The following is a 13,138-nucleotide window of genomic DNA, read 5'->3' as shown; positions in this document are numbered from 1 at the left end:
AGGAAGTGAGAGAGGAGTGTCTGAGATGCTGGGAAGGTTCTATTCCTTTATTGCAGTTGTGGTTAGATAGCTGCAGTTACTCTGAAATAATTAACCAAACTCCGCTTTCTGACTGTGAGCTTTTCTCCTGTTTGTTATGTTTTAACAAACGTTCATTAAGAGAGAAAAGGACTCCCACTAGGTTCTTTTGATTCCAGGAAAACACAGGTTTATTTTGGTGAAGAACCTTTTTTTTTGAAATCTACGGATAGTTTTTTCATAATATGCATCTCTCTGTGAGCTTTTTCGAGAACTTGCTGTGTGTCTCAGCCTCTTTCTCCTTGCTGTCTCTCCTAGGATGCTGAGGTATGTTCTATGGGGAGGGGAGGGGAAAGTGCCAGGCAGGGATTCTGACTTCTGGGAGTTTGTGTGTGACAGTGAGGCCAACTCAGAGTTGACGTTTCTAAACCCTGTCATGGCTGGATGGCCAGGCAGACTGACAATTAAGGGCTGCGTACATGTGAGCATGTCAAGTGCAAACTCTGCACCATTTCAGTGACGTGCAGCCCCGAGATGGGAACCGTTAATGATTTCCGCTACTCAGACTGCTATCAGGTTCTCTTCTGATTTGGACACAGTGAGGGAAGTGAAGAGAGGGTCTCTGCACTACAGAGCCTTGGATCGAGCTGGATGAAGGAAAGCAAGAGTGCTGCTGTCTAAGCAGTGCCTCTCTCCTGCTGGGCATCCAACCAGCCACTTAACCTCTTCCATCAGGGCTTCAACTCAGCAGTCAGGGAGGGAGGGAGCAGAGGGAGACAGTGGCCAAGCTCTGAGTTTGAAACTTCTCTCTGGAGGAGGAGGGTGAGGGGCTGTGTGGGTAAAGGAAGGCAGCTGCTCCAGAGGGGGATGTACCTTCCCACGCTTGTAGCAGGTGACTGACAGCTGGCAGGTGCAGGAGCCAGGCAGGGATACAGAGCCCAGGGGGTTGCCACTCAGGCTGCTTAGGCCAGGGTGAGGGGCTGGGGCACAGCATGAGGCTTAGCCTCCATTCCAATGTCTCTGCTCTCTGCTTCCTCCTTGACACGGCATTGACTGTCAGTGAAAACACCGTTGGACTAGCATAGCCTCTTCCTAAGAAGCCTGTTGTGGCCCCAGAGTCACCTATGCAGTAGGAATGAGCACTCTAGTGGTGGCTGTCAGGGCCGCAGATGGGCATGGTCATCACACTCAAGGTATCGGATCCGTCTGTAGCAGATTAGTCTTCTCTAAATTGAGAATCGTCAGTATTTTACCTTCTCTCCACTGTTGTGAGGGTTAAATTTGTTGATAGATGTAAAGGCTTAGAACTGAGTTCTGAAAGTGTTCTCAGTACAGACTAAGGTCGAAGCTTCCTAGGTCCCACTCCGGTCTTGAATGATCTCCCCAGTTGCACCTCTCACCAGATCCCCTCCACCCCTGTCTGTCCCCACCAGGAAGCACTCATGCCACAACACCGTTTTTGCTTTCCTACCTCCTTGACCATTTGTGCTGTCAACTACTCCCTAGTAAGTTTTCTTAGCCGCTGTTGAATTGAGACAATAATGTCTGTCCCAAAGGGTTATTGTGAGGATTAGATGGCAGGTTGTGCAGGCGACAAGGCGACTGTCCAGGCAGAAGCTAAGGCTGGGTTGTCTGATAGAAGGAGCGTCACTGACCCAACTGCCCTTTAGTTCTGCTTCTTATGAGCAACCCAAGTTTGCTCAAATGGCCTTTAACTTTGCCTTTCCCACTTGGAAAATGTGGGTGTTAGCACTCCCACTCCTGGGGTTGCAGAGAAAACAGAGAGAGGGATGGGTAAACAATTCTCCTTTCTTTTTCTTTCTTTCTTTCTTTCTTTTTTTTTGACAGGCAGAGTGGACAGTGAGAGAGAGAGACAGGTCTTCCTTTTTGCTGTTGGTTCACCCTCCAATGGCCGCCGCAGCCGGCGTGCTGTGGCCAGCATATCACGCTGATCCGAAGCCAGGAGCCTGGTGCTTTTCCTGTTTCCCATGGAGTGCAGGGCCCAAGGACTTGGGCCATCCTCCACTGCACTCCCTGGCCATAGCAGAGAGCCGGCCTGGAAGAGGGGCAACCGGGACAGGATCTGGTGCCCCGACTGGGACTAGAACCCAGTGTGCCAGCGCCGTAAGGCGGAGGATTAGCCTATTGAGCCGCGGCGCCGGCCCAATTCTTTCAATTAAAGCTCAACAAACAGGTCAGGTCAGCACAAGCTGTGCAACTTCCAGGCCTGAGAGCTGTAGAGCTGAGGGCCTTGCAGGCCTACTGCTGTGGGTGTGTTGCTGCCTGAACATTACTTGCTTATTTTCCTCACTGGAAGTTTGGATGAAGAGGATGATTTGGGGTGCTGGAAAGGAGCCTTGACCAGGAACCTGAACACTTGCGTTTCAGATCCCTCACTGGAGACAGCTGTGCGCTCTTCCGCAAATCAACACGGTCCCTGGTTCCATAGTTTTAAAATGAGTTCGTGTTTGGGGGCTACCTCTGAGACAAGAGTGCTATCCCAGGCCAGCCTCCTTGAGTGCTCAAACTTTTCCACGCTCCCAGACTTAGTGGCTCCACCTTCTGGTTAAGGCTTTCTGGTGCACAGCTCTTGGATCTGGGAACCATTGTTAGGATGCTGTTTCTTGGAGTCTTGGCTGGAACGTGGGGCTCACGTGTCGCTCCCCCTCTCCGCGGAGGAACGACACAGGACCCTGCGCTGTTCTTTTGTCTGCTCGGCCCTTCCCAGGTTTGCTGCTGGTCCTTCCCGGGTTGGCTGGCAACCCCTCCACCTCCGTGGAGGGGCGGTTCCCCCTGCCACTTTCCCCACTTCCGCGGGGGAGTGGCACACCGCCAGCCGGCTCTTTCGGGGGCTGCTCAGATGTTATCCAGATGTTCCCCTTAGATGTTCCTGGTGCATGTTGTCTCTCTCCTCCTTTATAGTCCTCTTCCACCAATCCCAACTCTGCTACCCACACGCCGAGTACGCTGCTCTCCTCCAATCAGGAGCAGGATCAGCTCCTGCAGGTTATTGGTCGAACTGGAGGCAGCTGTGTAGAAGTTGTTCACTCCCCTCCCAGCGCCATATTGTGGGAGAGCAGATGCATAGAATAAGTCTTAATAGTAACTTAGTCTAGTCCAAGTTGCTCCCCACATCAGGGTTTGGAGCTTTGAGTCCTACCCGCACAGCCAGTGCCCTGGACAACTTCCAAGTACCTGTGCTCAATGCTGAGGGTCACGTCACTTCACTTTGACACTTCCCTGTGCCGACGGCCTCTGCTCGGTGTAAAAGGCATTCTTCCCTCCATAACAGCTCATTGCTGTCGTGGGGAGGGGTCTCTCTGGAAAGGAGCTCCTGCAGACTTTTCTGCAGGCTGGGAGAGTTGTGGTCTCTACTACATGAGGATGCTGCACCTGTCCTGGGGAGGTGAGGGCCTGGGTTTGCTGGGCTGTCTTCTGAGGTTCTGATGGGGCAAGCAGCGGTGGGCAGAGACTGCACATGGACCTGGAGTTTTTAGGACTGGGGTCATCCCAGGGGCTGGCAGCTAGCCTATTAAGAGTATCAAGATGTGAGATGCAGGAAGCTTTCTTGCATGCTTTGGGGGAACTTTCTTTGACATCTCAAGAACATTGGATAGGATCTAGAGAAGGTTTTCTTCCTCCCTTGCTTCCTTCCTTCCTTACTCTCTCTGTCCTTCCTTCTTTCTTTTTTTCTCTCTTTTAAAATTTATGTGTTTGTTCGAAAGGCAGAATTACTTGAAAGAGAGCGGGGAGAGACAGAACGATCTTTCATTGCTGGTTCTCTCCCCAAATGGCTGTAATGGCCAAGGCTGGGTTGGGCTGAAGTCAGAAGCCTGGAACTCCATCTAGGTCTCCCATGTGGGCAGTAGGGGCTCAAGCATGTGGGCCATCTTCCTCTGCTTTCCCAGGCATATTAGCATGGAGTGGGATCAGAAGTGGAACAGCTGAGACTCGAACCAGTGCCCATATGGGGTGCCGGCTTTGCAGGAGGCAGCTTAACCTGCAGCACCCCAACAACAGCCTCCTTTGTGTCAGTTTCTCACCCAGGAAACTGACATCATCATACAGATAGTCTCTGCCTTATTGTGGTTCAACTTAGCAGTTTTTCCACTTGTGATGGTGGGAAAACATACCCATACAACGATTCTGTTTGCTATTTTCAATACACAAGATACTCAATATTCTATTATAAAGTAGGCCCTCTATTAGATGATTTTTCTCAAGTGTAGGCTAACGTAAGTGTTCCAAAGCATGTTTAAGTTGGACTAGGCTAAGCTGTGATACTTGGTGGCTTAGATATAGTCAATGTGTTTTCAATTTGGAGATTTTTTTTAATTTAAAGACTTATTTATTTATTTGAAAGGCAGAGCAACAGAGGTAAAGAGAGAAGGAGAGACAGGTACCTTTCATCCACTGGTTCATTCCCCAAGTGGCTACAATGGCCAGCACTGGTCCAGGCTGAAGCCAGGAGCTTGGAACTCAATCTGGGTCTCCTACATCAGTGACAGGGACACAAGTACTTGAACCATCCTCTGCTGCTTTCCCAAGTGCATTAGCAGAAAGCTGGATTGGAAGCAGAGCAACCAGGACTCGAACCAGCATTCTGATATGGAATATCAGTATTGGAAGTGGTGGTTTATCCCCTTGTACCAAAACACTAGTCCCCAATATCTGTAGATATTTTCAATTTACAATGAGCTTACTGGAAGGTAACTCCTCTATACTTGTGGAATATCTGTATAACAGTGTCTCCAGCATACTGAACCTTCTTCAGCCCAAAAGAACTGACTCAGAAGTGTATTCCACTTACTGAAAAATAATTTGATTTACAAACAAGATTCTGTTTTGCTGAGGTCTCTTCTCCTGGATCCCATGGCAGTCTGCTTATGTTCACAACTTGATATGAACTGTGCCTTTGCTTAAAAGTTCGGCATTTACTACTCATTTTATTAGTAACAGGAGTCTCCTGGTCATGACCGAGGAATCTTGGAGCAAATGCACTCACCTGGAAGATGTTGGCAAAATCTCTGAGGTTGAAGATGTAGTGGAATTTGATCGCAGTGGACAGGAATGTGGTGGCGATTTTCTGGTGGAGAGTGAGGGCCAGGTGGACCAGCTGGGGGATGGACTTGTGCAGGGGGGCTGGGAAGTTTCCAAGCTGCAGGTGCTGAGTCAGGAGGGTGCTGTAGATGGAGGAGAGGGCATCTGCTCCCGGGAAGGAGAGCACAAACACGCAGAAGTGACGCTGCATGGGACACAAAGGCACATGGGGAGGACATGAGCCAGAGGCCCTTTGTCACTGAGTGGAAATCACCTCTCCTGGGTTTGGATAAAGTAATGAACATTTTCTGTACATTATCCTCAAGTTTCTCATGCTATTCCCAAATTTAGGTTGAACCTTAAAAAAAAAATCACTGTTGGGGGTGGTGGTGGTGAAAATAGGCTTTGGACCTCTGGTCAAAGATATCTACATAGCCTAATAGGAAGACAGCTGATCTTGAACTCAGATAATCTGAGTCCAGACCTGAAGATTTGACACTGGATATCCCTATGGCCTTGGGAAAACAGCTTCATGTCTCTGAAATGCCCTCATCTACAGAGATAGGGAGTTGATCACATGAACGCTATGACCACTCCAGTTCTAAAAGCCTCACAATTTTGGTTCTGGGAGTTTCTCAGTCCCTCTAAAAATGCAATTGAGCATCCTATTTGATTTGCCATTCTGAAAGGCTGGATGGGGAAAGGCCAACTATTATTCATTATCAAGAGAGATCAGCCCAGATAAGGCACCGTTAGGACCTATGAACCACCCAGATCTGTAATTTTTACCTGAAGCCGTGGGTTGATGGTGAAGCTCCCTGCAGTTGGGTTCATACAGGAAACATACTGCACATTCATGATCTCCTTTAGGGACAGCTTGTTCCGATCATACCTGGAACCAGCAGAAGGCACAGGTGAGAGATGTGTGAGGGCCAAGGTAAATGGGTGCTCTGTCAAGGTGAGGTAGTCTGTATCCCACGGCTCTTGTGTTTGGTAAGAAAAAAAGTCTAGATCTACTGCTAGAGACTGAGAAGAGACAAGAGCTCAGGATAAATTCCAAAGGCAGTTAGCATCTACAGAAACAGTCTAGGAAGAGAGACCACTCTGTGGTACAGCAGAAGGCAAAGGAAGCCAGAGTTTCCAAAACAGAATGTCTAAACACACCAAGTGCTGCAGGCAGAATAAGAAAGATACAGACCCCAAAGGATGCCCTTTGGATTTTGAAATAATGATGCAGGTAGTAATTTAGCAAGAATAACTCAGTAACGTGCAGGGAAAATATATCAAACAATAGTGGATCAAAGAGACAGCAGGAGATGAGGAAGTGAGGTCAGCATACAGAGATTAGGTAGTGTAGAGGAAGAGAGCCAGAAAGGTTATTAGAAATGATGTTTTTTAACACAATAGAAGGAATTCATGCAATTTTAAATGATGTGAAGGAGGCAGCAGGGAGACAGAGGGGGCAACTGATGAAATTAGGTCTCCATTAGTAGAATCAAGATGCCGACGGACAGTGCCTTAGATAAGGTGGGAAAGGAGGGGTTCTGAGTAAGTTGTACATACGTAGAAGCAAGCAACGGGGCAAAGCTATGAGCTGGGTGGACTAGGAAGTTTGAAGAGAGAGCAGATGATCTGAAGTACACGTTTCTGGGAGAGGACTTGTAAATAGACTATGATAGGCCAGCGCCACGGCTCCATAGGCTAATCCTCCACCTGCAGCGCCGGCGGCACACCGGGTTCTAGTCCCAGTCGGGGCACCGGATTCTGTCTGGTCACTCCTCTTCCCGTCCAGCTCTCTGCTGTGGCCCGGGAGTGCAGTGGAGGATGGCTCAAGTCCTTGGGCCCTGCACCCGCATGGGAGACCAGGAGAAGCATCTGGCTCCCGACTTCGGATCAGCGCAGTGCACCAGCTGACCATTGACGGGTGAACCAACTGAAAAAGAAGACCTTTCTCTCTGTCTCTCTCTCTCTTACTGTCCACTCTGCCTGTCAAAAAAAAAAAAAAAAATAGACTACGACAATACGGCGGCATTTCTAGGAAACTTCGACTTCCCATGTAAGGTTTGTGACTATGAGTATAGGGTAAAAGTAGTTAGTGTGTCTCTGATTTTGACCACAGAGTTCATCTGCTCAATGACCAGTATTGAGACTATGGGTGGTTGCATTTGACAGACATCCAATAAAGACTGTAGGGAGGAAATGACGGCAACTCAGGTTCCCATGCTAACTATAATCCTTCTCTACAGAGTTTCTCTTCCCACTCCTCACTCTTAGCAACCAACTTGATGTGAGGTATGAAGGATAACTGAACCTGTCTCAAGTTTTGTTTTCCTGGTGCGTGCAGACCTTAGGCCATCAACACCCACGCTGTTGCAAGAGACCCCATCACAGCCTGTGGGTTGCTCTGAGGAGATGGAGGCTCTGAAGGTCTGCAGGCCCTGGTGTGGTTGGTACACAGTGTGGTGAGTGTTTTCACTGCACCTTCTCAGTGCTATAGGGCCACGGTCGGGGATTAGAGAGGATCATTCTGCTTTGGGGGTTTGGAGGTCCTTCCAGAAAAAAATAATTTGGGGTTGAGGCCTGGAGAATAAAGGCTTTTTCTTAAATGGGGGCTCAGTGGCTTCTGTAGATGAAATCTTCATGTGGATAATGGCCTTGCTGTATGTACGTATGTATATATGTATATATTTGTTGGAGTGGAGGAAGGGAGAGAGCTCTTTCCATGTGCTGTTTCTCTCTACAAATGCATGCAATGACTTGAGTTGGGCCATGCCAAAAGCAGAAGCCTGGAACTACATTTGAATCTCCTACGTGGGTGGCAGGGACTCAAGTACTTGAGCCATCACCTGCTGCCTCCCTGGATGCCCACTAGCAGGACAGGAAGCAGAGTAGCTGGGACTTGAACCAGGCACTCTAGTATGGTTTGCAGGCATCCCAAGCAACAACTTAGCCTGCTGAGCCACAAGCTTTCCCCTCACCCCCCTGCCAATGGCCCTGTTTGAGAGAGAAGTCCAGGAGGTGGAGGATCCCCTGAAGACCAGGGTTAGCATGGGGATTCTCATCTGGACCCAGAGTTCAGCTGAGGTCTGTAAGTCCAGCAGACTTGGAACTGGCCTGGATCCAGGCCTTGAACTTTGCCCCTGGCCTATGTCCCCTGTGTGTGTGCTCTTACCAGTGGCCGTAGTCCAGATGCTGCCTGATGATGGTATGGGGCTGCACAGTCCCGTAGGTGTCCACCTCAGGCATGTTCACATCGTCAATGAAATAGATAAGCTTCTTGTTACCTGGAGGGCCATAGTTTCTTCCAGCCTTCTTTTCTAGAGGCTTCTCCAGGACAGCTGGGGAGAGAGATCCAGTTAGTGAGGGAAGGGAGGGGGGCAAACCTCAGAGGCCAAGTCTGAGGCAGCATAGAAGTCAAGGGCAAACCTAAGGCACAGCCTGCATGTTTGTGTAACCAATAGCCATGATGACAATGATGACAACATCAACACAGCTACTGCTAGACTGGGGCATGCTGTAGGATCAGAAGGTAAAGTTTAAGATCGCTAGGCAGTAATGATGGCAGTACCCACCAGACACTGGACATCTTAGTATGTGTGCCATGCTAGGTGCCTACAAACATTTATCAGCTCATTCAATCCTTACAACATCATTGTGAGACCTGGTGGTATACATTCCATTTTACAGAAGACAGGAATGAGGCTCAGAAGAACTTTACTAAGGTAGCATCAGGACTCAAACCACAGCAGGGAAATGTTAAATGCTATGCTATTTCTGATGGATTGTGGTCCTCCGTTTTCTTCATTCATAGCCTAGGAGTTGAAGATCCTTTCATAGTCCTAAGGCCAGGCACTCAATCCTCAAGGAAACCTACAAACAACTGGATCCCAGGTAGACCAAAACTTTCTACATAAGACGGTCAAGGGTCATGAAGGCTGTGGCTTCCATCCCAGGGCTGGCCAGAGGTCCCTTCCACCTTGGGGTGACAGGAGGGGACTCAGGAGGTATTTTGCCAACGGTGCTCCCAGAGAGTTTATCTCATGAGGTTTTCCTTGATGGGAAATAGAAATGACAGTCTCAGAGAATTTCTCAAATGCTTCCAGTGATGTGGATGGCTCCCTGCCTTGCCTTCAGTCTCCTGGCTCCCTGTGGGGGCATCTCGGGGCCTCTTTGGAGACTAACTACAGGGCCTGTCTTCTGGAGTTGCTCCTCAATTATTATGCCAAAGGGGAGGAAACAAACCCCATGGTTTTCAGTCTGACAGGACTTGTTCAGAACAAACTTAAGTGATAGTGTGAGGGGTATTTACACTTTTTTTCCAACTTGAAACAATTAAATATTTATGGATTACAAGACCAACACTTTTTTTTTTTTTTATTATTACAGCTGGAAGCTCTAAACACTATCTGATTTCTTCTCTTGAGAAACACGTTTGTAAACAAGGAGAAAGTGTCAACAGACATCGGAAGGTGACAGATAGAAAGACAAGTTCATTCAAGAAGCTTGAATATTCTAATTTTCTGGCCCTGAGTTAAATTAAGTGTTTCAAATAGGAATTAAATTTAAATTTAATTATCATCCAATTAACATACACTATCAACCAATTAATCACCCAACACCTTCTCCCCCTACCCCCAAAGATGTAACAACTATATACGAGATCTGTCAAAATGAAATATAATTAATGGGCTGCCAAGGACATGCTTTGGAGAGCAATTGTTCTCATAGGAAATTCTCTGCTTGGGAAGACTTGTGCCTCCTCCTCCCAAGGCAACGATATTTAAATCAACCCCTGGAATTAAGCAGACCCTGTAATTTGGGTTGACTAAGATCTTTATGCTCCTAAAGGATCACTGAGGAGAGAAGCATGTCAGTTAGCGAGAAGCAGCATTAGAGCGCCCTGGACTACCTCCATCGGGGATGATGGGCTCTGCCCAGAGACAGAGGACTGCCTCAGGACAGACTGACAAACATTTGCCATCTCTTCTTGGGCTGAATTCTGCTGCAGGTCGCAGCCAGGGTAGAGCTACTCTGTTTCCAGGCACAACTGGAGAAAACAAGTGGCTGTGAGTTCCAGGGAAAGGGGTGAGGCTGAAGGCATTAAGCAAATCTGGCCTTCTTACCCCATGTCTGACTGAGTTCTGTGCCATGGTTTGCAAGCCTGGAGACCCAAGCCCACAGCCGGCCAGCCTGCACTCACTGCTCCATTCTGCACTCAACTTCTCCGGACCTGAATGCCACGGCTTGGGGTTTGGGCTGAGGCCCTAGTGGAGCCCGTGCTCTTACTTGTGCCACTGCTGGGCACCATTTCACCATCGTCTTATATTTAAAGAGCAATTTGATTTTCTTTTTTTTCTTTTTAATTTTTTTATTTTTAACTTTTATTTAATGAATGTAAATTTCCAAAGTACAGCTTATGGATTACAATGGCTTCCCCCCCATAACGTCCCTCCCACCCGCAATCCTCCCCTTTCCCACTCCCTCTCCCCTTCCATTCACATCAAGATTCATTTTTCGATTCTCTTTATATACAGAAGATCAGTTTAGCATACATTAAGTAAAGATTTCAACAGTTTGCTCCCACACAGAAACATAAAGTGAAAAAATACTGTTTGAGTACTAGTTATAGCATTAAATCTCAATGTACAGCACACTAAGGACAGAGATCCTACATGAGGAGTAAGTGCATAGTGACTCCTGTTGTTGACTTAACAAATTGACACTCTTGTTTATGGCATCAGTAATCACCCTAGGCTCTTAATAGTTCCCCATTGGTCTCATTTCACCATCCGTGCCACTGCCCTTGTTGTCCATCGGCTCTGTTTTGCCATCTCGTGAGGCTGTCGCCTGGTATCTACCCTATCCTCCCCGATGGCCTCCCTGGGTCTCCTGTGGACTCCCTCCACTCTATTCTCAGAACAGCGGCCGGATGTACTCCGGTAAAGTGTAAATCAGACCCTGTAGTCCCTTGCATAGAGACCTCCTGTGCCTCCCACCTCGCTTGGAGCCAAGGCCAGTCTGGTTACCTCTATTTACACCTCACACCTCTGCTTTTCTTTCCTGCTGTTCCCTTTGTTACTCTCTACTCTAGCCACTCCCCTTTGATACATGAGTCACTCGCTGCCCCAGGGCCTTCGGTCTGGCTGTTTCATATGTCTGGAATCCTTTTCTTCCAAATGCCAGCACAGTTTGCTTCTTACATCCACTAGCACTAGGTCTGCATTTATTTACTCAAAACCATTTTTTCAGTAAGGCCTTCCCCTGGTACTCGGTCTCAAATTGAAACCCACACTTCTTAGTCCTGGCTTTGCTTCATTTGTCTTCATAACACTTATTGCCACTTAATTCCTTAAACCTTTTATTTATTGACCTTATTTATTATTATCATCAGCGCCCATACATACTAGATTATAGACCCTATGGAGACAGCAGTTTTCCTCATTGACATAACCTCACCACCTCACGTAGTACATTTTCTAGTACATAGTAGGGGGCTCAAATAATTTATTCATTTAAAGTTTTTTCAAAATTAATTTATTCTATTTGAAAGGTAGAGACACACACACATAGAGCAACACACAAGGAAACAGAAAGCGATCTCCTCTATCTAATGTTGCGCTTCCCAAATGCCCGCAACAGCCAAGGCTGGGCCAGGCCAAAGCCAGGAGCTTGGAACTCAATCTGGGTCCCTCATGTGGTGGCAAGGACCCAGTTACTGCAGCCATCACAGTAGTATTGCATCCCAGCATGTACATTAACAAGAAACTGGAACAGAAGCAGAGCCAGTGCTCAAACCCAGGTACTCTGATATGGGATGTGGGTGTCCCAAGTGGTGGTTTAACTGCTATGTCAAACACCTGCTCCTCAAAATTATTTATTAAGAGCTGAATAAATGTATTTTATTATTACAATGAATCTAAAGATATAGATAAAGAAAATGCTACTATCGCTGTTTTGCAAGTAATGGCACAGAGGTGAAGGCAGTTTTAATACCTTGCTGGAATTAGAACTCAGGCTTTGGATAGGAATCCAATGCTTCCTCATCTCACTCAGAGACAGCCTTTTTACACACAATTTAGATGACAGGCAGAGTGACAGGGAGGGAGGGAGGAAAGAAGGGAAGGAGGGAGAGAGGGAGGGATGGAGGGTGGGGGGGGGGAGAGAGATAGAGATAGAGATAGAGATAGAGATAGAGATAGAGATAGAGAGAGAGAGAGAGAGAGAGAGAGAGAGAGGCCGGCACCATGGCTCACTAGGCTAATCCTCCACCTGCGGTGCTGGTACTCCAGGTTCTAGTCCTGGTCAGGGCGCCGGATTCTGTCCCGGTTGCTCCTCTTCTAGTCCGGCTCTCTGCTGTGGCCTGGGAAGACAGTGGAGGATGGTCCAAGTGCTTGGGCCCTGCACCCACTTGGGAGACCAGGAGAAGCACCTTGCTCCTGGCTTCGGATCAGCACGGTGCGCCGGACACAGCACACCGACTGCAGCGGCCATTGGGGGGTGAACCAACGGAAAAGGAAGACCTTTCTCTCTCTCTCTCTCACTGTCCACTCTGTCAAGAAAGAGAGAGAGAGAGAGAGAGAGAGAGAGAGAGAGAGAGAGAGAGAGAGGAGCAGCCAGGACTCTAATGAAATTCTGGTATAGGATGCCAGCATTGTAGGCCACAGGTTCATCGACTGCTCTACAACGCCGGCCCCCTGCAGCATACTTTTGACAGATCATTAGTAAGCAATGCAGCTCAAGCTCTGCATTGAGCTGGTTTATATACCTGCAGTTGAACTCTTTTCCTTCATGTTGGGGGTTGGTGCCATGGCATAGTGGGTAAAGCTGCCGCCTGCAGTGCCAGCATCCCATATGGGTGCCAATTCGAGACCTGGCTGCTCCACTTCTGACCCAGCTCTCTGCTATGGCCTGGGAAAACAATAGAAGATGGCCCAAGTCCTTGGGCCCCTGCACCTGTGTGGGAGGCCCAGAAGAAGCTCCTGGCTCCTGGCTTTGGATTGGCCCAGCTCCAGCCATTGTGGCCACTTGGGGAGTGAAAGAGTGGATGGAAGATCTCTCTCTCTCTCTCTCTCTCTCTGCC

The 13,138-nt window shown here is 48.2% G+C and overlaps 1 protein-coding gene across 7 annotated transcripts in view; it reads right to left on the bottom strand.

Moving 5' to 3' along the window:
* Positions 1 to 13,138, bottom strand: part of DNAH9 (dynein axonemal heavy chain 9) — a 373,954-nt gene that overhangs the window by 164,618 nt on the left and 196,198 nt on the right. For all 7 annotated transcript variants that reach the window (XM_070061394.1, XM_070061395.1, XM_070061396.1 and 4 more), the window contains 3 exons: positions 8,231 to 8,396; positions 5,848 to 5,950; positions 5,024 to 5,263 (listed from right to left, as the gene is read on the bottom strand). In XM_070061394.1, coding sequence (XP_069917495.1) covers positions 5,024 to 5,263; positions 5,848 to 5,950; positions 8,231 to 8,396 — 509 coding nt within the window. The remainder of the gene's footprint in view (positions 1 to 5,023; positions 5,264 to 5,847; positions 5,951 to 8,230; positions 8,397 to 13,138) is intronic.

Source organism: Oryctolagus cuniculus, chromosome 17, assembly GCF_964237555.1.
Source record: "Oryctolagus cuniculus chromosome 17, mOryCun1.1, whole genome shotgun sequence".
Classification (NCBI taxonomy): domain Eukaryota; kingdom Metazoa; phylum Chordata; class Mammalia; order Lagomorpha; family Leporidae; genus Oryctolagus; species Oryctolagus cuniculus.
The sequence above is the reverse complement of the archived record's forward strand: the minus strand, read 5'-3'. Positions and strand labels throughout refer to the sequence as shown.